This window comes from Amaranthus tricolor, chromosome 7 (assembly GCF_026212465.1).
Source record: "Amaranthus tricolor cultivar Red isolate AtriRed21 chromosome 7, ASM2621246v1, whole genome shotgun sequence".
NCBI classification, from domain to species: Eukaryota; Viridiplantae; Streptophyta; class Magnoliopsida; order Caryophyllales; family Amaranthaceae; genus Amaranthus; species Amaranthus tricolor.
Window position 1 is genome coordinate 20,472,972 of NC_080053.1, and position 24,006 is coordinate 20,496,977.

General features: G+C 33.4%; 1 protein-coding gene across 1 annotated transcript; it reads left to right on the top strand.

Moving 5' to 3' along the window:
* Positions 1–4,851: 4,851 nt before the first annotated feature.
* LOC130818990 (long chain acyl-CoA synthetase 7, peroxisomal) lies at positions 4,852–22,744 on the top strand. The gene is made up of 23 exons (XM_057685288.1): positions 4,852–5,194; positions 7,162–7,222; positions 7,349–7,426; positions 7,518–7,589; positions 7,690–7,771; positions 10,870–10,975; positions 11,069–11,145; positions 11,709–11,753; positions 11,864–11,950; positions 14,263–14,352; positions 14,427–14,506; positions 14,592–14,685; positions 14,874–14,962; positions 15,047–15,135; positions 15,839–15,968; positions 16,095–16,213; positions 16,740–16,863; positions 16,948–17,034; positions 18,891–18,994; positions 19,074–19,159; positions 21,060–21,146; positions 21,223–21,309; positions 22,339–22,744. The coding sequence occupies exons 1-23, from the start codon at positions 5,035–5,037 to the stop codon at positions 22,432–22,434; spliced, it is 2,130 nt and encodes a 709-aa protein (XP_057541271.1). The 5' UTR covers positions 4,852–5,034; the 3' UTR covers positions 22,435–22,744.
* Positions 22,745–24,006: the final 1,262 nt, after the last annotated feature.

A 24,006-nucleotide genomic window follows, 5' to 3' on the forward strand; every position in this document is an offset into this window, starting at 1 on the left:
TCGGCCAAAGTGTAGTATTGAGAGGAAAAGTGAGGAAAATTCTTAAGTTGAGTTTTGGGTGTTCAATTGTATTATTTAATCTTCAATCCTTGAAATTGTAAGTTTAAAATTTTAATTCTTTAATCAAAGTTTTGTTTTTATTTGTATTAAAAAAGAATTATTGTTCTTAGTTTTATTTTGGTTATTTTCATAAATTACATATTTCTTCAACAAAAAATTAATTTGTTAGAAGGAATTGTGTTTATGTGTGTGGTTTTTTTTTTTTTTTTTTTTTTTTTTTTATGTTTTCATGATTTATAATTCTTTAACAAAAATTTAATTTGTTAGAAGAATTATGTCATGAGTTATTTTATATAATTCTTTTCCCATGATTTACAATTCTTTAACAAAATATAATTTGTTAGAGAAATTTTTTCATGATGTTTTTTTTATATAGTTCCATGATTTATAATTCTTTAACAAAAATCTTGATTTTGTTAGAGGAATTAATTCATGAGTTATTTTATATAGTTTCTATGATTTATAAATCCTTAACAAAATTTAATTTGTTGAAAGGATTAAGCCATGATTTTTTTATATGTATATGTATAGCTTTCCATGATTAGTAATTCTTTAACAAAATTTAAATTTGTTATAAGAATTATACTCATGTTGATTTTAAACAAGTTCTTATGATTTATATTTCTTTAACAAAATTTTAATTTGTTAAAAAGGAATTTAAAAATATGGGTCAATTTATATAGTCACTCATGAGTTCATAATTCTTTAACAAAATTTAATTTGCTTGAAGGATTGTGTTTATATATCTTAATTGAGGAAGTTGTTTTTTTTTTTTTTTTAGATTATGATACTCTAATAAAATATTAATTTGTTAAGGGAATTAAGTGTTGTGGAATTATTTTATTTAATTGTCACAACTTATGGGTTCATGATTTTTCTTTTATGTTGAAAGAAAAAAAAATTTGATTTATGATTTATGAGATATTTTAATTTGATGATTCTTCGTGTCGTGATTATGAATTGGGTTAATAATTAAGTTTTGTATATGAGTGGATGCATGTATATATATTGAGTTGGGTAAGTGTTATGAGTTTTGTTTGGTTCACTATTGAGATTCAATTAATAGTAGGGAATGTGGATTTGTATGTATTGTGGTTTAGTCATATATATATATATATATATATATATATATATATATATATATATATATATATATATATATATATATATATATATATGGGACAGCAGCTACTGTCTCGGCAGTCGTGCTCCAATCCGAGATGTCGAGTGTCTTTTGTTGTCGTTTAACTTATCCGTTGTATTCAAAACTCGTTAAACGTTAAAATTAATTAAAAATAGTAAATGGATGTTAGAAATTATGAAATTTGGTACCCAGGGTAATTGATGCCTTCCGGATGCAGCGGTGAAGTCGGATTTTCCATTTAAATTTTCTAAACTGTCCAAAATGACCGTTTAAGTTTCTGATTAGATTTTAAATTTTGGAACCTTTGAAATTTGGGAGAAATCATTTAAAATTATAAAGTTTTAGTAGTGCCTTAATGGCATGAAGTGGATTAAATGTGTGAACACGTTCTAATACGTGATTTTTGTATGTGTGTTGTGTTTAGGACCTTGATTCATAAGAGGTTGAGATTCTAATCGCGAAGCGCTTGAGTTACTTTAATCGTGCTACCAAGGTACACACTTATACCATACAATTGTAATTGGTTATGTAAAGTAATATTGTGCTCATTCCATGTTGTGATGTTGTATATCACGTAAGATTTAGATCCCCAAAATAATTTGTAAAGAGTTTAAATTGGTATTTGAGGATAGTTGTGTAATTACTCAAATGGGGCTATTTAATTGGAAAGGAGTACCATTGTTATTGTTCCCATGGCAGTTTTGAATTATTATGGTCACCATGGGGGTATGCATACTTTTGCCTTTGACGACCCGAACAGGACGGACAACGTCTTAGGTCAGAGGTTGCCTTGGGATTAGCTCTCCCTTGTGTATTCCTCCAAAAATTTTGAAAATACTCTGTCGACCCGAACTGAATGGGCAACGACATGAGTTGGAGTCTGAAAAGTCAAACGTGACATTTAATTAATAGAGCCTTCGCATGCTAGGATGAACTCATTGCTTGTATGTAACTAATATAATACATAGTATGTTGTCTCTGACATGTATTGTTATGTGCTTCGGAACTTGCTATGATGTTGTCATTCGACGACTAGTAGGTTGACTTGCAGGTGGGGACTATTGTGTGAGGACTATTCTAATAGAACCTGTAGTCAAGCTACCTATCGTGCCCGGAATTACTATTAGAATTTTATCCATCCATACTTTATTATTTTTATTTCAGTAAGTAAATTTTGAATCGGATTGTATTTGATTTGAAGAGGCCAGTAGGTTCTCAAGTTGTAATTTTATATTTCCGTTGTCTTGTTATTTCGTCATTACTATTTTATTTCATTATCACTAAAATATCATCGGTCCTAAAAGTGGTTTAATTTAATGTCCAATGTGTGGACTGGAATTCATATTTGTATGAATTTATCCGGTTCACTTCAACACGGACTATTACAGGCATGAATACATGTTTGCACTTAGGAATGCACTTGGCTTCCAAGTCATCATAAAAACTGGGCATGCTTTCATCTCTTTGTTCTTATACCTTGATAAGTTGTCGTATACTAGGAAATTATTAATGGTGCATAAAAGCATTGCAAGCAATGTGAAGACTTATTAGCATGTGCATCGAACACAAATTCCCCTTCTTCCCACATCTTCTGAAACCATGAACGAGAGTACATGATATACATCTATGTGATTACCAGGCTGTATAGGATTCGAGATTAGAAGCAAAAGTATAATGTAATTATGTTTCATGCACAACCTATGAGAAAAGTTATAGATAATAACTAAGAGTACCGATCATGTACTATATTGAGAACTAAGAGTGTCGAATGGTGTAACTACATCCATACATGGTTCGAATCTCAAATTACGATCTTCATCCCCAAATATCTTATGCAACCTATTAAATATTGATGGTGTTTCACTTGGGAGAATCAACTAGATGTGTGAGCAAAAGACCTTCTTCACCCTATCTGCATGTCATCGTAATTTGAAGCATATTTCTTATAAGTTACAATCACTTGAATCTAGGTATTACTGGAAGACTTAGTCGGGCCCTTTTAACATCCCAAACTCATTTATGCTTGTAACGTTGTCAACACGACATAATGTTGGTAACATTATTCATTTTGATCCAATAAACATTGTATTGACATTAAATAAGACCTTGATAGGTGTGACCGTGTGAGTGCACCCAAAATGAAGACAATGAGAGACCCCACTCCATTTAGTTCGAGAGTTAAAAATGCCCAATTAATTTAGGAGTATGACTCAAGCCACTGACATTAAAAAAAGGCTTGATGAAAGGACACACATCTCTTATCTTGTATATGTATGCTTATTTCATAGTTAGTCTCTTTCTAGTTTGATGTGTTGGATGATTTTTGTATGGCCAATAGTTTGCAAACTTGAAATGTCAAAGGTCACTTGATTGTTTGAACCGTAGATTAGCCTTTTGAGAGGTATACCTCCTCATATATCTATGCTCATGCTAATTATGGTCCTTACACTCCATAGCCTCAATCACAGAGGACATGTTCGGTTTTGTTTTAGGTAGTTGCATTTCATTATATAGTTTGTACATCATTTTTTTACACACTTATCCATTTTTTGCGTATAGAATATGTTTATGTTTATATAAATATTGACCAATCGGTTTATTGTTGTGTCAAATTTTGTTGTAAATTTGTATTTATAAAAATTGGTGTTAATAATTCAATTTTTTACTTATTCATTATGAATAATTTGACTTTTAAATTATTTTTTAATAATTTAATTTTTGACACTTGGTTTGCTATTTTGGCGTACTAATAGGATATGCTGATAGCAAACTAGAGATAAAGCTTGAATTATTATAAAATAAAAAGCTATGCTGTTAACAAACTAAAGACAAAGATTGAATTATTAAAAAATAATTTAAATGTGGGATTATTCACAGTGAATTGGTGAAAGGTTGAATTATTAATATTAATTTTTCCTTTATAAAAAGATTACAAATTTTATGAGTATAATAATAATAATAATAATAATAATAATAATAATAATAATAATTTAGGTTATATAATTGTCATATAAAAAACTGACTAATATAAATTTATAATATGTCTACAATGATTATTAATTTGTTGGTAAAATATAACAAGTGAGGTAGATATTAAGAAAATATGAGTTAGTGCACAATTTCATTTGCTCCATATTAGTAGGCATTGAGATTTGACACTATTTAAAATAATTTTTGTTTAAAAAGTATTTTCAATATATTGGAAAAAACACAATCTTTACAATTTTGTTTGAAAAATTTCATGAGTTTTACTTTATTTTTATGAACAAATGACTTAGAAATTTAGAATAATATCATCAGTATTATTATTTTGATTTAATTGCATACCATTAAAAGAGTTTTAGTATTTAAAAATACATAAAATAAAAATATTACTACTATAATACTTCTTTACCAAATTATTAGGTGAAACAACCATCATTTTGAGAAAAAATGGAAACACAATTGATCAATTTTGTTTCGCAAACAAAGAAATATACCCAAATGATTAAGGACATTAATCGAGACTATAATGCAAAAAATAATTAATTTTTCCTAATTTTCAAAACAACAAAAATATAATAATAATAATTTTAAAAAGACCCAAAAAAAATCTAAGAAAATGACCAAAAATTTAATAATATCCCAACCTTCTTTCCTTGTGTTCGCATCTATCATCATCTATATTAATCTTTAATTATTAGTCAGCAAAATCTTTGGATTGCGCGACTTTCTTCCCATCTTAACATTTTCACACCTTTCTTTTCTCTGATCTAATCCTTTTTCACAATCAATCAAAATATCTCAAAAAAAAAAAAAAACAATTTCAGCAAAAAAAAAAACCCAATTTCATGAACAAATTTCCGGAAGAACTTCAAAGAGTATCAATGGAGTCTTCAGCTCAACGCAGGTGGAAAGCAATTCAATCGCACCTTTTCTCTGTACCCAACAATGAAGAAGATCCTTTCTCCAGTATTCTCCATAATCAAACAGCTGGAGAATTCTACCAAGGTTACACTTTTTTCATTTTTTAAATGATTTTTCATATTTTTGTGAGTGAAAATGTATTTATATATGTGGGTTTATGTTTTTTGCAGCTGTTTTGTAGTGGGTGTATTTAAAGTTGCAATCTTTTGTTGGGATATAACTGCTCTTAGTTTTGAAGCATTCTGTAAATGGAATTATATAATTTGGGTCCCCCTTTTTTGTGTAGAAACTTACCTTGTAGTATCATGTGATGATTCTTTTTCACTGTTTGTAAATACAATATAGTTTGAAAATGAGAGGGGGATAATTTTGTACTCTGTATTGTAAATTTATTTACTCCTATTTGTCCCAAATTGGTTTGAATAGAATTTAGGTTGTTCTGCTTAGTTTGTTGGGTTACTTTTTTGGGGTTTTAGTAATGTGACTTTTTTGGGTATTTGCTTTTACATTATGTAGCTTTATGCTTTTATGTGTATGTCAATAAGAATATAATAAACTAACATGAATTTTCTCTTGATAGAATGTGCGGTTGGTAATATGTTAAATATTTGCTTTGTGATGGTTATTAAGGGATAGGCTAGCTTTTCTATTATCCCAATTAGAATATGGATGGATTAATTGTTGTTTTGAGTTAACGATACTGGGTTGCTCTTTATGTGATTGGTAATGGAAGGAGACATCACTGAAAAGTAAGTACCATTCTTCAAATAATTTAGTAATGTGAAAATCATAGATTCTATGTGGAACCATATTGAAGGGAGAGTTTGTAGTGTGTTGACTGCTTTTGGATCAGTGTTACATAATTCGCTTTTTGAATTCGTAATTTGCACGAATTTTCCCAAGAATAGCCCAAAACTGACCATAATTCGCTTTTTCCGATTCGTGATTCGCGAGGAGATTAATGAAATGTGACACTGTTTTGGATAGCCTTGAGTAGCAATCTGTATTGTTTGAAGTTAGGTTATGCACCGGTAGTTTTGAAACAACCTTCCCTTGATTATTGGCTCACCCCTTTTACAGAGTTTGTCAAAAGTCTTTTTTTTGTTTACCTTTAGTCAATGACCAATTTTGAGAGAGAGTTTTTTTTTTTTTTTTTTTTTTTCTTTTTAATAATGGTGGTGGATTGGGGAGTGATTTCAAAGGTTTTTCTCTCAATTAAAGGAGCTCCTAGTTCCATGGACTCGAACATAACTGAAATAGATAATTCGTGCTAAGAGACTATGATGTGTTGCGACAGTTGATGAGGGATTCTATGTAGTGGCTTGGAGATTGCAACATCTTGTGTATTCTACATAAGGCTGATTATCAGCTTTTTGATGAGATGATGCAACTTATTAGGAGATCTTAGTGTAATAACTGAAAATTTAAGGGTGTTTACTTGTTAGAAGTTGCTTACTGTTTAGAAGGGGCAAGCATGTTGTCTGCTTCTGGAAAAGGTTGCTGATTGACAATATTTGCATGTTGGCTGTGCATGTCAATCGGGTATGTCACTTATCCTTGGCTAGTTTTGATGGTTATTGAAAAAAAGACATTTACAACAATATGTGATATATGGAAACTGGAAAGGCAAATCTTAGTGGTAGCTAGTCATACTGGATGCTGAGTACATGCCAGGATTTTGCCAAGTTTCACTTAATCTAAGATTGTATGTTTGGAAATTAATGCAATTAGCTAATGTCAAAATGAAAATTAGGGAGTTGTAGGAAGAGAAGAGATGTAAAGAACTAGATTCGAGTCTATCGTTGTTTCTTGGGTACTAAAAGGTTTTCTGAGATTTTAAAATTATTTGAAGTTTCTTCATGTTGATGTAGATAAGCCAAAACAGGTAAAAAGATGCTATTTGTCCTAATTTACATTAAGGGATTTAACTACTGTATCTCATAGCTTTTTATCGAATTGATCTTACACACTTGTAAATTTGTACATTTTCTTACATTCCATTTCATTCTAGAAGACGTTTTAAACTAAAATATTGCTTTGCGTTTTTATAGGTGAAAGGTATAGTGTAATTCTTCCTGAGAAGTTACAGACAGGAAAATGGAATGTTTACAGGTAGGCTGTCTTGTTCCGAGTTGCTCAATCTGTTGTCACCAAAAAAAAAAGAAAAATTCTGCTGTCACCTGTCTCTGTTGATTATCTATGCTTACTGAGACACAGATTTACATACTTTTGAGGCAGGTCTGCTCGTTCCCCTTTGCAGCTAGTCAGTAGATTTCCAAATCATCCAGAGATTGGCACATTGCATGACAACTTTGTGTGCGGTTCTATCTTGTCTTTGTTTCTGCCATTTTGCTTGTGTAAGTAATCTTGTATGACTAACATTTCTTGTTGTGTAATGTTCAATCAGACATGCAGTTGACAGTTTCCCAGACTATATGTACTTGGGTACAAGAGTGCGAGTGGATGGAACAGTTGGAGAGTAAGTTGCTGATCACAACTGATTTGCCGTACTGGTTGCGCAATTGACAAGTGCGCTCTACAACAACTATGTCTGATTATTATTCTGTTTAACCCTGAAGGTATAAATGGATGACTTATGGAGAAGTGAGTAATGCTCGTTCAGCTGTAGGATCAGCTCTTCAGAATTATGGCCTATCAAAAGTGAGTCTCAACTGGCCCCAGCCACCCACCCCCTCCCCCCAGAAAAAAAAAACTTCAGGCGTAAAGACCATAAACATTTACTTATTGTAAAATGATTAGCTCATATACACAATCAACTAATGCCTTGTTTGGTTATTGGTATTCAATGGTAATAAATAATTCCATCGTAATGAAGATCTCATCACCAAACATGTTTTTTCTTCACAATTTTCATACTTAATTTCACCTTTGGTAATAGATGAGAATGAATATTGTGAAGGAAAAATAATTAGAATAGGACCACGGCTATAAACTTTGTCAAGTGTTTTTCGGATTTAATTACATTTATTTTCATTATTATCCCTGCCATTTAATAACCAGCCGTAAATGTCATGAAAGATCGAATTTTACCTATTTATATATATGTTTGATTTCATTGTTTATATTGTAAAACACGTCTAATTTTGATTTTTATTATTTATCTTAGTCAACAATAGCAACAACAATGCCATAGCTTTAATCCTAGGGTCGCTACATGAACCATTATATCAGTTTCAATGGTCTTTCACATGAATTCTTTTTCTCCATTCATTTTGATTTTCTACCGTCTCAATTTGTTAGTTTAGATTCTTCATATCCTTTTCGAGTCCTATCCTCCAAGTCACAATCGGTCTTCCTCGCCCTCATTTTGAGTCTCCTAAGCTTTCTATCTTTCTTACCAGTTCGCTAATACCTTATCTTTGCACATACCCAAACCATCTTAAACGATTCTCTTTCATCTTTTCCTCAATATTTTCTACTCCTAAATACTTTCTTATATCTTCGTTTCAAACTCTATCCCTTAAGATATGCCTAATCATCCCTCGAAACATTTGCATTTTTACCACTCCCATCTTTCTACTATGATCCTTTCTGAAAGCCAAACATTCTGATCTATTATAATATCACTAATCTAATAGCCGTACAATAAAACTTTCCCTTTAGCTTAAAGCGCACACCTCGATTATTGGATGTCCCCACTACTCTGAAATATGTACCAAAGGTATTTGAAACATTCAATTAAAGCAATTTCTTTCTCTTCTATTCTTGTAGTGCCTCTCATTATCTCGTTTGTATTAAAGATACACTTCATGTACTATATTTGTCTTTGAAACCTCATGACTCCAACTCTTGTCTCCATCGTTCTAACTTAGCATTTACCGGCTCCCTGGTCTCATCTACCAAAACAATGTCATTAACAAACAACATCCACCAAGGCACGTCTCCTTGTATCGATCGAGTTATCTCAATTGATGCAAAAAAGGCTTAGGGCCGAGTCTGAATGAAAGCCAATTGTGATTGGAAAATCCTTAATTGCCCCTCCAAACCTCCCCATGTCCTAACATTCGTCTTTACTTCTCGATATATATCTTGCACTATTTTAATGTATTTCTTGAAAATACCCTTCTTTGTCATTGCCCACCAAAGTGTTTCTCATGGTTTCTTGTCTTATGCTATTTCCAATTCAAAATAAACCATGTGCATGTCACTTTTTCTAGCCCTATAGTAGTCCATTATTTGTTTCATAAGATGAATTGTTTCCATTGTAGATTTCCCTAGCATAAAATCTAAAATGGTTTTCTGATATGGAGGTATGTCTGCTCATACGTATCTCTGTCACTCTTTTCCATAATTTCCTAGTATGGCTCATGAGTTTTATTCCTCGATAGTTATGCATCTTGGACATCTCATTTGTTCTTGTAAATGGGCAGCATAGTACTATTTCTCCAGTCAAAGGGTATCTAGGTTGTCCTCTAAATCTTGTTGAAGAGATCAGTATGCTAAGTTACTCTAATCGTTCCCAAGCTTCATACCTCAATTGGTATACCATCAGACCCAACCGCTTTTTTTAGCTTTATTTTCTTGAAAGCCCCATCCATCTCTGATTTTTGTATTCTTCGCATAAATTCTTATTTTCATCTAAAGAAGTGATTTTTGTATCAGTTACAATATTTTCATGTTTTTCATTACCTCATCAAAATACTCCCTCCATTGATCCTTGATGATCTCATCTCGAACTAGAAGGTTCTTATCCTTATCCTTAATACACTTCACTACACCTATGCCATTAGTTTTTGCTTGTTTCCTATTCCATCCTATATATATATATATATATATATATATATATATATATATATATATATATATATATATATATATATTAATTCTTTAGAATCTAGTTTGTCAAAATTTGCTCTCTTATAATCACATTGTTCTTTCGGCATACCTCTATTACATCCTTAGATGTTCGTTCATTCATAAGAACACTAACTTCGTTCGATTTCTCTCTTGTTCGAGCACCACAATTTATATTCCTACCTTTCACCTACTATTGTTTTTGGCCCATATCTAACCCATTTTGTCTCTTGTAGAATATAATGTTAATTTTCTCATTCCATGATATCCACCAGCTTTAAAAACCTATAGGTCAAGCTATTAATGTTTCAAGATCTTATTTTTAGCTAAGACTCTTGGTTTTTCTCAACCTTCTATGCTTAAATCCTGTGGCCCTTGCTTAATTGACACCACATTCGGGCCATGTGGTGCATCGTTTCTGGATGACGTCCTAATATAAGTAACCCGCCCTTACACATTTGACGTCACACTCGGGCAATGTGGCGCTTCACTTTTGGATGACGACCTAGCAACCTCTGCATACTTATTACATCTAGCCGTAAGAATTGCAATCTGTTGTTGAGTAGGGAATGCCCCTATGAGAATTTATTTTTGTTCATGATCATGAGACGTGACTAAGTTTTACTACCGCTCACCCTCCTTTAACCGGGCTTGGGACCGGCAATAAGTGACAGGCACTCACAGAAGGAGTTGTAACTAAATTATACTAAACTAAGTTTTTTTTTTATTCTAGTCTTAAAATAAATTTTATCAAAAAATGATTCATTTTCTTGGACAAGATGATCTCATCGAAAACTTACATTAGCTTCTGTGCTTCATCCTCTATTTTTACTCAATCCTCAATATGAAATTTAAGCGCTATTCAAAGTTTAATATTGGATCTGAACGCTGGTTTTCTACCTAAATTGCATACTTCCTTAACTGTTGACTGTTAATTCCGACAGGGAATGAGTGTTGGACTTTATATGATCAATAGACCAGAATGGGTAGTTGTGGATCATGCGTGCTCATCGTATTCATTTGTTTCAGTTCCCTTGTATGACACACTAGGTATTTTTCTTCTCAGTCCGTTTTCTTCTCGAATATTTCTCTGTTATTAATCGTTTCTTGGATTCTGATGTTAGTTTGTTAAACCACCTTCAGGTCCAGATGCTGTTAAATTTATTGTAAATCATGCTGATGTGCAGGCCATCTTTTGTGTTCCAGAAACATTAAAAGCTGTGAGTCTGCTTTCACCAGCTCTTGCTTATCACATTTGATATACATTGTTATGTTGTAACATAAAGCAGAAAGGGGATTTGGGATGGAGATGTCTAGGAGAATCATTGTAAAGCAGTTATGGTACAGTAAAAAGCTCATGTTGAGTGAGTGATGGGCAAAAATTGTCACTTTTTGTTAAGAGGGAGGATTGTAATTCTGAAAATTTGGAAGAAAATTAACTGCAGGATCAAACCATCATAGAGTTTCATACGTCCTTGAATGCTTGAGTTCTTTTTCAGTCCATTATCAGAAACTAACTGATTTTGTCTTTAAAGTGTTTGTTGAAAATATAAGAATTTTGTTGAGATTCAAATCTCAGTCTGAGTGAATTTCAGCGGCATATATTTTTCCTATATACAGTTTTTCATGGTTTTTTGTTAAGGGAGATATGCTGAAAAAGTGACTAGTTTACAAAGAAATAAATAGATGACTGCCTAGCCCCTTTGTTTTTTTTAAACAACATAATGTTTTGTATGCAGTAACTTATGATTCCCGTTGATACATTTTTTGCTTCTTACTGCAGTTACTAAGCTTTTTATCAGAGATCCCAACTGTGCGTGTTATAGTGGTATGCTCCTAGTAGACTTTAAAATATGTCATTTTGGACAATGAAGTACGGTTGTTCTTGTTTTTTGGTGATATATGTCTTTTTGTTATCTTTCTTTGCATTCTTCACAGGTCGTGGGAGGGGTAGATGAGCATTTACCCTCACTTCCTCAGGTTGTTGGGATTAAGCTAATATCCTATTCAAAGTTATTAAGTCAGGTAAGAATCAAGATTTAGATTCTTTTTGATTCTTTACAATTTTTGATGTGGGAATTACTTGGACTCTTGTTGTATTTTTCTTATTTAGAGATGATCTCTCTAGTAGTCACATTGATTTGTTTTAGTTTATGTAGCCCATGGATTAAGGCTTTGGCAATGTTGTTGTGTAGGAAAGAGGTCAAGTAAATGAGTGAGAAAAGGGGGGGATGATCTTTTTCAAGCACTACTGTTTTCCCTTCTTTGTTTTCTTTAAAAATTCTTCACTTCTCTAAGGATTCTTTACCCCTTTTCTCTCTTTACTCAAGGAGATTAAATGGGAAGTTAATAATTAGTAGATAGTAATGGCATGGGGATTGTCTCCTATGGATTTACCCATCTGAGTTGTATTCACTAGTGGCTTTTTCTCATTTTAGCGATTTTTATGCATTTCAGCTTTTCTTAAATTAGGTGTTTTAAAACATCCTACTTTTTTGCTTGAAACTTGATTTTCAGACATCTTAGATTGTATAAAAAATGCACTTGAAACAATCATGTTCAGATGTAACTTGACGTTTGGTCATGTACGATTTTAGTTGGCACAAACCCAGTTGGGAGTACATTTCAATGACCCAAAATACTTAGGAAAAGGTTTATTCTGAAAATTCTATGATCAACTAAATAATGTTGAAATAACTCGAGTTGCTGTATTTGTTAATTTTCGACAAAACCATTGATGGCTTTGAATTTAAGCTTTGTTCAAGCTTGGTTGGTTGTCATTAGTTATGTGGATGACACCTCTTTGAGGTGGATACATCTTTAGATGGTTTACCTTATTGGTCAGAAAGGTTGTTGGGAGTTGATGGTTTTTTACTTGGTGGTAAAGGTGGCCAAAATGTGGGTTTGACCTATAAAGTCCTTAAATTGGTTCGATCCGCAACAACATATTGGTTTGATTCTGGTTCATAAATCCGAAATACAAATCGAACTGAATTGAACCGCTAGTCGATTGAAGTAGGCCTTTTTTTGACCGGTTAAATTTTGAAGCATGAAATTCCCTTTTTAAGAAAATGCAAATAATTACAATTTTCATAAATAGACATCCGTGAGGTCATATTAAGAGCGATTAGCGGAATTTCAGTTGACAATTATCTTACACCCAATGTCATGATCACAAGAGTAACAATATATGAATAAAAAAAGTATTTAGTTGACAACATTTTCCGCGTGACTTGATCAGTCGAAAAGGATTAAATACTTCAAAAGTATTTTCTGGTCTACCGACCTTGTCACCAATCAGGAATTCAATCATAGTTTCTCTAATCAATCGGCATACACTCAATTGATCCTTCATATGCTAGTACATAAATGATGAATGATCAAATCTTTCACTTTTGGGGAAGACGGAATATGGAACAATTTGATGGAACATTAGCTTCACAACCATGTTGAGTGAACAAGATTTTTGGCCTGATTGATTTTGATTGATAGGATGAGGGAGAAGATGAAATCAAGAGCAGAGCGTAAGTGAAAAGAGCAGAGAATTTTGTGACAATCAGAGGAGGCTTCTAATTCACAGGATTGAACATTTTTTCCAAATACTTCTCAAAAATGCTTAAAGCCTATGTTTACAAACAATATTCTATTCATGGTCAATCTAGGAATTGACTGTAATTTCACCAGAATAATTCAACTTAGGTTAAGCTGCACTAATATCCCACTTGTGGGGGGTAAATTATTACTCACAACGAAAAGTTATGGGGCCTCCTGTGTATGCAGGAGAAAGACTGCTACATCCTTTAATCTCCTCAAAGCACCCTGGGCAGTAGTCTTTTTAGAGATGGTTGGATTTAATAGTCTGGAACATTGAAATTAGGATCTGTCTACTATCTAGGCTCTTTGATACTATCATTCTGAAGTACAATGCATGCTATCAAAATAAATGAAAAAATACATAAGAAAAATACACAATTTCAGATGAGTGCCACTGAGAACATGTAGACTTTTGTGACCTTTGTTCTATTGTAAATTTCAAAATCATTTCACTGGGAGCTAAATAATTCACCCATTCTTCGACTTGATAGTAGACCCTTGAATATGGCTCCTCAACCTTAGCAATGCAATTTTCAGATATTTTCAAGTAGCAAATGATCACGGTGTAATGATGTTTCAGACCAGCATTCTTGTTAAATGAGCCTCTTTCACCACAGCAGCAAGATTGCTTATCTGAACACTTTTAATGGGTGAATTTACCTTAGATCTTGATGCATAAACGTTTGTGACTGAGCACCAATGCACTATAGTGTGTGTGTTTATTGATGAATTTATCTTTTCAGGGTCGTGCTAGACTTCAACCATTTTGCCCTCCCACCCCTGATGATATTGCCACAATATGTTATACTAGTGGAACGACTGGGACGCCGAAGGTACAAACTTTTCTCTTCTCGTGTGAAGCAATATCTCTTTTGATTGATCGCTTACATGTGGATTCATGTTGAAGGGAGCTGTATTAACTCATGGAAATCTAATTGCAAATGTTGCTGGTACGAGCATCCCTGTCAAGTTTTATCCCACTGATGTGTGAGTAAATGATATTTCTCTGCATTACTTATATTTTTCTTTCTTTTTTGCTTTTTTATGTGTCTTAATTTTTTACATGTGGCAGTTATATATCATATCTTCCATTGGCGCACATTTATGAACGAGCTAACCAGATCTTAGTAGTCTACTCTGGTGCTGCTATCGGCTTTTACCAAGGGGTACTTCACACTAGCTGTTATTTGAGCAATCTATATTTAGGGAGATATTAGTTATTATGTTTTCTTTTTCCCCCTTATGAATTTGTTTTTTGTTGTTTTAACATTTTCAAAAAGGTTTTTTTTTTTTTTTTTTTTTTTTTTTTTTTTTTTTTTTAAGTTTTGTCCTTTATGTATACTTTACTACACAGGATAACTTGAAGCTGATGGATGATATGCTGGCCTTGCGACCAACCATTTTTGCTAGTGTTCCTCGGCTCTACAATAGGATATATGCTGGGTAAAATTTGAAGTCTCTACCATCTTGACTCCTTACTTTAGGTTGTAGTACCTAAGCTTCTCTGATATAATTTGTTTTATTTAGGATTATCAATGCTGTAAAGACTTCTGGGGTTCTTAAAGAAAGGCTTTTCAATGCCGCCTATAACTCGAAGAAGCAAGCCATAATGAATGGTATTGACTATTGAGAACGTTGACTTCTCCTCTCTAAATGTTTAAATAGTTGATAACATGAGATGCTTCTCTGGGATTCATCAACTAATGGATATTTTCATCTTGGAGTTTATCTGTTTTTGAGAATGGAAGGATACTTCAGTTTAAGAAGTGTGGTTGGCACCTTTTCTTATCAGCTCTACACCTTTTAATATATATAGGCCATCGCCGTATGAATTGAAGGAAGCCAAAGCTGTTAAGAACACACCTTATCTTCAATTGTCTCTTTTCCTCTTGCTATTTTCACCCTCACCCATCTTTTCTCTCCTCCATGTCTTTGACCTTTTTGCTTGATGTCTTTTGTTTTTGTCAAACAATGAGTTTTCTTTTTATTGTGTAATGTGCCAATTAGTAAGATATTTCAACGATAACTTTTAGAAATGCTCGGAAAGGCGGAGCTGAGTGTATATCTTTTAAGTTGAGGTCTGAAAAAGTTTTGAAGTGTGTGTGGAATTTATCTTTGAGCCTCCAACACCCTGAAAAGGGAAGAATGGTTGACACTGAAAATAGCTTGCCCTATTCAATGTTCGGTAGCATAATATGGAGAATGTTTATTTTCTTCTCTGATAATAATTTCTTCATGTATCGGAGTCTGCGATGATCATTTAAATAAATGTCATTTCTTAATTAGATTTGTTTAATTTTCCAAATGCTATGTTTCCAGGGAGAAACCCATCACCTATCTGGGATAAACTAGTATTCAATAAGATTAAGGCCAAACTAGGTGGCAGAGTTCGCTTCATGAGTTCTGGTGCTTCTCCACTGTCGCCTGATGTTCTGGACTTCATGAAAGTGTAAGTTGGTTAGATCATAACTCATAAGATTATTAAGTCATTCTAGTTGATGGCTTGATGCATATCTGTAGTGTAATTTTAGTTATAGCATATATGGTGTTAACTTTTGCTCCTTGTACATTTTAGGTGCCTTGGCTGCCCACTAGTTGAAGGATATGGTATGACTGAGACTTCCTGTGTTATAAGTTCTATGGAAGAGTCGGACAACATGTCAGGCCATGTTGGTTCCCCTAATGCTGCTTGTGGTAAGTTTCACCGGCTCAATATGGACATATTGGCTACTTTCTTGGTCTAAATTATGCTTTCAGACAGAAAAGTGCAATTAGACAATCTGAGAAGTCTTAGTCCCGATTGTATTTTCTTACGTTTTTGAATAGTGTGGCTATGGTAATAAAAATGTTACTCCCTCCGTCCCATTTAATTTGCAACTCTTTATAGAGGTGTAAATTTTTATTTGTAGTTTGTGAATACGACAAATAACTAGTGGGGTAAAAAAATGAGTGGATGAAATTAAAGGACAAAATGTATTTGTGGATGAGATTTAATAAGAATCGTGAGCACCATTACCAAAAAGAGAACATGGTACAAAGTAAGTGAGACAACCCTAAATAGAATTTGGGTGCAAATTAAATGAGACAAAGGGAGTACTTCAATAATAGTCCTGATAACCTTCATGCATGTGTTATATGATCATATATTCATATCTTATCACGCCACTAGGTGTTACCAGAAAATAATGTTTTTTTTTCCTTTTTAATTTTGGAACTCCAGAGGTAAAGCTGGTCGATGTTCCCGAAATGAATTATACATCTGATGATCAGCCATACCCTCGTGGTGAAATATGTGTTCGAGGGCCCATTATTTTCAAAGGCTACTATAAAGATGAAGTCCAGACGTACTGAGTTTCTACTAGTTTTTTATGCTTTTGTTCTATTGGCTTGTGTTATTTAAGAAAACTAAATGTCAATGAATGTTCCAGGAGAGAAGTCATTGATGATGAGGGTTGGCTTCACACTGGAGATATTGGGTTGTGGTTACCTGGAGGACGCCTTAAGATAGTAGACAGGTGAGTTGTGTTCATTCAGGACATAAGGAAAAAGATGTGGCTAGTTTTTATACTATAATATCAGTATTTCTTGTCAGTTATAATTATGTACTTTTGGTATCAAACTGTTTTACATCATGAAATTCTTCGTGCACCGGGATACACCTTATACTCATATTTTTCATGATTTTTGAATATGATAACCCATCTAAGAAACAAATAGAATTCAAACGTGTATATAAATCCAATACTTAATTCTGTTTGATGTTAATTAATTATATTTTGACGCTAACAAATAGAATGCATCCACACATGCACTCTTTATAAACTTCATTCAATATTATGCTAATTGTATATGTTTGGAGCTATGGTATCATGATATGTTCTTTCTATCTAGCAACTCAAGTGGCACTCAGAGCCATGTTATAGGACAAACAGGAGAGGTCATCCAAAAGACTAGTCTATTAGGTGAGAGAGCCCATTTTCCTATAAACCCCACACCAATTGTACTTTACAACCGATGTGGGACAAGTCCCATACCTTGCAATGGACCATAACAAGCCACTTACTCTTTCCAAGGTTGGATAACTAAATCTATTTTAACCTACACATTTCAATGCTGGTTCAGACCTTTACAACAGCCGATATAAGAATACAATCTTCCTTGCTCCTATTGGATGAATCACTATCACTTTTTTCTTTTCAAATTCCCCCATTAGCTTTTTAATGCAGTCGTGAGCTTTCTTAAGACAAATCCTCTTTTGGTCTCCCATGTAGCGATTCTTTAACTCTACCAGAAATTTCAATATTATAATCTAATTGTATAGGAACAAACAAATAATAAACATGCTTCCATTGGGAACATTAAATGTCGTCCTTCTAGTTCAGGAGCTTTTTGAGTTCATTAGAACCAAGAAGTTTAGAGTGCAGACATATACTTAGCAAAGCAAATAACTTTGGATATGTATCTTCTTTTACTTACGTCCTCTTCTCTAACTTGTTGTGTGCTCTTTGATGCGTCACATGCATTGAGAAATTTGCTTTTGAAAATGTATCAGGAGCTTCTATTCCTTTGTTGTCTCCTAGGATTATTACTTTTAATGGCTTGTTTGATTATTGGTACTAAAGGGTGGTAATGAAAATGATTTTTGGTGTAAACTTTCATGAAATCTACCATGTCTTCGCATGATCATGAAACTTCTTTTTTCAATTATCCATTACCACCTAATATCACCTCTCTAAATGGTAATACATCGGAATAAATTTTTTAAAGAAAATGGGATGATTGAAGTAGAACAACCATCACCATCAAACTTGTCAATAGATTTTCCTTACCAAAATCACGCTAACTTTCCATGGCAATTCCAAATATTTAATACTGATAGCCAAAACGGCACAGTGAAACCAACTGAGACCACCAAGTGTATCCGACATATAAACTGCTTTTGTTGAGATCATTGCACTAATGTGCTGAAAAAGGAGCTTCGGAAACCTAGCAGTAAATCAGAGAGATGAAATATTATTGTGGCTTTATGATTTATAAGGAATTTAGGACCACTCAAAACTTAACCAATTCCTTATATTTTAGAAGCTACAAAAATGATGGTTTTCGGAGTATTTACTGCGACTGATTGAGCCCCTATGCTTGTTCTTATATGACGTTAAATTTTTTCCTTTTGTGTATCTACTAGAAGGGGAAGGAAAAATCTCCGTTATGATTTAAGCTGAACCTGATATAGTGACCTCTGCGCTCCCTTTTGACTGGTCATGCCTTATTTTTCAATTATGCTGTTAGAGTTCTTCATAAATGCGTAGGTATTAAAACACGATGCATATCTTTTCTAACATTCATTGAGATTTTGATTTTTCTTGCACAGGAAAAAGAACATCTTCAAATTGGCTCAAGGAGAGTATATAGCACCAGAGAAAATTGAGAATGTATACTCCAAGTGCAAATTCGTCGCTCAATGTTTTGTATATGGTAGGATTATATGTAGCACTAAATATTGAATTGCATTGTTGAAAAAGTTGGCATTACTTATGACCGATGTTTTTGACAGGTGATAGCTTAAATTCCAGTTTGGTAGCAATTATCTCGGTTGATCCAGATACACTGAAGAATTGGGCTTCAGGAGAGGGAATCAAGGTAGTATACTTAATGCTTGTTTTTGACATATTGGTTATGCAAAGTTGCTGCTAAGAAACACACAAGCATCGTAGATGAAAGCATAGGACAAAGAATAAATCAATCTATGATTTTCTTGTAATGAAAATTTAGCTGCATAAGGTTTGTGGCTTACTTCCTATGTATTTTGAATTAGCCACATTATTTTTTTACTGTTTCGTTAAGAAATGGTATATAGTAGTGGGAGGATAAGATAAAAGACAAGTGAATGCAAGAAATATGCGGATGAGATGGAGAGAATGAGACTATGGATGGCATTAGGAGAATTTGAAACCATAGCCAAACATTGGAAACATAGCATAAGTGATGGTAATGGACAAAAATGGAAAATATAGCTAACTCATCGGGACCGAGGTAGTATATACTAACTACTCCCACGATTCTATAATGTTATTCCCACTTTCCAATTTCGAGGTATTCCATGAAGTTCTTACTTTGACTTGGTTTTTATTTTGGCGCATGGGTCCCCTACTTTCTCTATGCGGGCTTTAAACAGTTGGGCCTTAAATGAGTCGGGCTCTTAACAAGTCCTCTATTCATATAAATAGGGCAGGCTGAAATTGGGCTCTTTCCAGACCTTAAACAACCCTTCTCATTTTTTTATTTGCTTGGACTAGGACTTTAAGTTACTACTGATGTATAATGGCCAATAGTCTGATATATATGACAATGGCCAGCAATGAGATTAGAGGACAGATTTACTCATCAAAGTTTAATCCTTCAATAAATTAGCTATCAAAATCACAATTACTGTATTTTAACATTGCAGCAAAGATGTAAATAATAGAGGAAAATTGTCCATACAAGTAGAAAGTAAGATAAAAATAAAAATCTCGATAACCTGACCCGTTCAATTTGGTGGAAATTGAAAAGAACAAAAATACAAATGGATTGGGCTGGAACGCCTTGCTTTGCGTCTTGTGCACCTCAAACTCAAGCTCAGTTAAAAATGCCTTGGCTAGATGAGGCAAAGCCTACCATAAGAGGTGTGTGCCTGGATGTATTTCGCTCCTTGTTGTGCCCCGTGTGCCTGCCTGCTGGGCAATTAACTTAAGCTTGTTTGTTTGAAAAAAAAAAAATGCCCAAATTTAATTGAATATGAAGTTCGAATAACTATTGCATCCATAAAAAACCAAAACAGATTAGAATGTGAAGAAGAAAATAATCTTGGTTTTTCTTCATATTCTCTTTATAATAGTTATGTGCTAAAACAGTTTTTACCTAAAAATAAAGAATGTTTTCAAGCCTGTTGCTATTGTAAATCTGTAATGTAAATGTCATGTTGTTTTAAGTATTATATATGTTTAAAATTGATTTGATTTTTAAGCTTTACCAAAAAAGTGCACTTGCCCACAAAAAGCTTGCGCCTTTGCCCTGCGCTTTGCACCTAGGCTGTAAGGACCTTTTGCGCCTCGGTGTGCCTCATGCTTTTCAAAACTAAGGTCCCCACTTACGGTTACTTGGTGGGAAGAATATTATGGAATGGAGGGAGTACATTTTTATCACTATAGACTAGCATGATATAAGCACATTTTTTTGCACTTCTGTTGGTGATAAAGGAAGCATGTGTTTTCCTGTTTGGAATTTTGAAGACTATTACAGTGCTTTTGCTTTCCATTTGCAAGGGGTCGGTTTTCTTTCGATTTGTATGGGAATTACCTTTCCTATTATGTCTTTACTTATCGTTCTCCCCCAAAAGAAGGAAAATATTCGGTGGAAAATTAAGGAAGTTTTCTATGATGTGAGCGCTTAAATTTTATGTAGGAGTAATTTATCTGTTTCGTTGTGTATTTGATTAGTAAGATAGTGAATAAAATTTCTTTAAATATATGTGACCGTTATTTGAATTGGATGAATGCAGTATGAAGATATAGGGCAACTCTGTAGGCATCCAAGAGCAAAAGCTGCAGTTCTTGCTGAGATGGATGCTTTGGGAAGGGAGGCTGGGGTAAGTTCCTTGATGATTTTTCAGTTAAACTTGGGAACTGTACTCCTTTTCTGACCTATTTTGATGTTGCATTCAGTTGAGAGGATTTGAATTTGTGAAAGCTGTTACGTTGGTACCTGAACCATTTACTTTGGAAAATGGTCTTCTTACTCCAACATTTAAGGTGATTACCTTCTTGACTGTCATGTTAATTATGAAATATATGAGACATAGTTTTTTGTCGGTTGGGCACTACTTAACAAATTGAAGCCAATAGAGCTTAAGTTTATCGAGATCCAAATTCCAGGCTCGGCTCATGAATTGAGCTCATGTAATTCGAGCAAAAGCTTATGAGTTATGAGCTCCAATTAGAGGATAGAGCCATAGAGGAGGAAAATATAACTTTGACTAAATCTGTTCCACTCAATTTGCCACATTTGAGAATCATGGGTTAGCCTAGTGGTTGAGGGCTTCCCGGGGTTTGATTCCACTACCCAGGATGGATTGATTCTGTCTTCCCCATACCTCTGGGGATTCTCTAGCCTATGCAAAAAAAAGTTTTAAAAAATGCTACACTTGCTCTGACAATTTGAGAGTTTTTACGTAGCAAGTCGAGTAAATTTAATTAGTAGAGTACTTGGAGATCCTTACAACTGTATGTTGAATCTATATCATTTAATCATATAATCCCTCTTAGGAGGGCTTCCTATTGTAATCTTTCTCCATACTAAATGATTGACTTCTTCTGTTCATTTTTACTTGCACCCAAACCAACATTTGCACATCATTCCATGGTAATTTACTTATTTTGGCTATTATACGAGAAAAAACATAGTCATGTGAAATCTTTTTTTATTCGTCTCGTTGCATATTTTCATAATATCAATTTTTTTATAATATATAGTTATATATAACTCTAGATATAAACGATCCGACAAACGCATTGAATTGCGCAAAAGGATGTTTGGTGCAAGTAAAAAAGAACTGAGGAAGTAACATTTATGTGGAGCCAGCTTGCAAATGCTTGCTAGCTCTATAGCTGACGACTGACGTAAACTCGAGTTGCATTTGCTCAACCAGAGTTTTGACCTGAACTCGAGTTCGTTCTTGAGTAGGAGTAGGTTCTTTGACACGGTATCAGTCCTTCCCATATGTCTGACGAGATGACTGTCCCTTGTCTAACAAATTTCATTTCCACGTCCAATTTTGCCAGATAAAGAGGCCTCAAGCAAAGATTTACTTCGAAAAGGAAATAGGAGAAATGTATGCACTACTTTCCAAAGTAGACCCGGTGCAGGCGAAGTTGTGATCCGAATCGAAGGTTATGAAAGACGTGCAAGGAACAATGGAGGGCCATAAAGTATTCGGAGCAACTCGATGAATGTCGTCTCAGGGATAAATGGGAAATACTTGGCCTGTATCACCCTAATTCCTTAAGTATCATTTTCACTCGAGATAAGTTTGTATTTTATTAATTTGTTGGGTACACTCTAACTTCCTGAAACAAATAAAAACGCTCGAATCAGCGGATTTTTGGAAGGCTTGCTTAATTGTTGCATGCCTGTTGTAATACTAATATATTATGCATGCTCAAATAAAATGGTACATAAATTTATATACTTAGTATTAGTTTATTTTTGAAACAAAAAGGTACATAAATTAATATATAAAATACTTGGTGTATAATATATATGTCTTGGGTTACATTTAAATAAAAAAAAAAAAAAAAGATTTGGGTAAACTTAATTCCAAAATTAAGTGTCTTCATGTTCGAGCCTAAGGTCAGCTATGTTTGCAGTTACTAATAGCAAACAAAAAAATTGGTCATAAAAAGTCAAAATTGTTTGTTCGCAGTTATTAATTGCTAATATACTTGACTTTAAGCTTATACATAAAGACACTTATTTTTAAAATTAAGTTTAACCGAAGCTCATTTTTTATTTCTTTTGTTAAAATTACTTATTTGTTTCAAATTTTCTCTCAATGTTACCGTCTCATACATGGACTTATGATTCTATAGTCAATATTTCTCATTCAAATTGAGCCCAATTTTTGTTTAGCGTTGCCATATTGTAGAAAATTTGAAAAAAAAAAGATTTTTTAATAACTTTATTCAAAAATAAGCTTTGGCCAAACTTTATTCCCAAAATATGCGTCTTTGGTCCCAAAGTTAGGCTTGGTATGTAAAGAAATGGTCAAAATTTTAGTCAAGGCTTATGTCGCTGTTACTAACAGCAACTTAATGTTTGACTGGTCAACTGGTGAAGTCGCTGTTAGTAACAACGATCAAATGCGTCCCTAGATACAGCAATTTCTTCCTCCTTCCTCATTTCACTCGATTTTGTATTAGTGTAATCTCCCTCTTCTTTTCACCATTAAAATCAACTTCGATCCTTTAATTAATCTCATCAAATTTTAAGTTTCTACTAGTAATTAGTTCTGACATCTTCCTACATTTACTTAAGGTACTAGGTTTTTGTTTTTTTTTTCTTTTTTCGAAAAATTAGGGTTCACAAATTCTTAATCAACTTTCACATAAATGCAGGTTCATAAACTTGCAATTTACTACTTTTTGTTGATCTACAGTTTATTGAGGTACCTTTTTATTATTGAGTTTGGATACAATGAAGTAGGGAAATGATGGAGTTATTTATAGAACATAATAACAACGGCTATTTTCAACTTCATAACTGCTATTTTTCAATTTTACAACGGCTAACTTAAATCATACAAAAAAGTCAATAAAAATCAAAATTTTAGTCAAGCCTGAAGTCGCTGTTAGTAACAGCGACATTAAAGTTTGACCAGTTAACCTTTAAGTCGCTGTTACTAACAACGACAACAGCGACTTCAGGCTTGACTAAAATTTTAACCATTTCTT

What these genes read in the sequence shown, in the direction of transcription:
- LOC130818990 (XM_057685288.1), top strand. Translation starts at nt 5,035, where the DNA reads ATGAACAAATTTCCGGAAGAACTTCAAAGAGTATCAATGGAGTCTTCA. An exon ending in GAAGCAAGCCATAATGAATG is followed by an intron (nt 15,136 to 15,838) that starts GTATTGACTATT and finishes CTATGTTTCCAG; the next exon opens with GGAGAAACCCATCACCTATC. An exon ending in TTCTTACTCCAACATTTAAG is followed by an intron (nt 21,310 to 22,338) that starts GTGATTACCTTC and finishes CAATTTTGCCAG; the next exon opens with ATAAAGAGGCCTCAAGCAAA.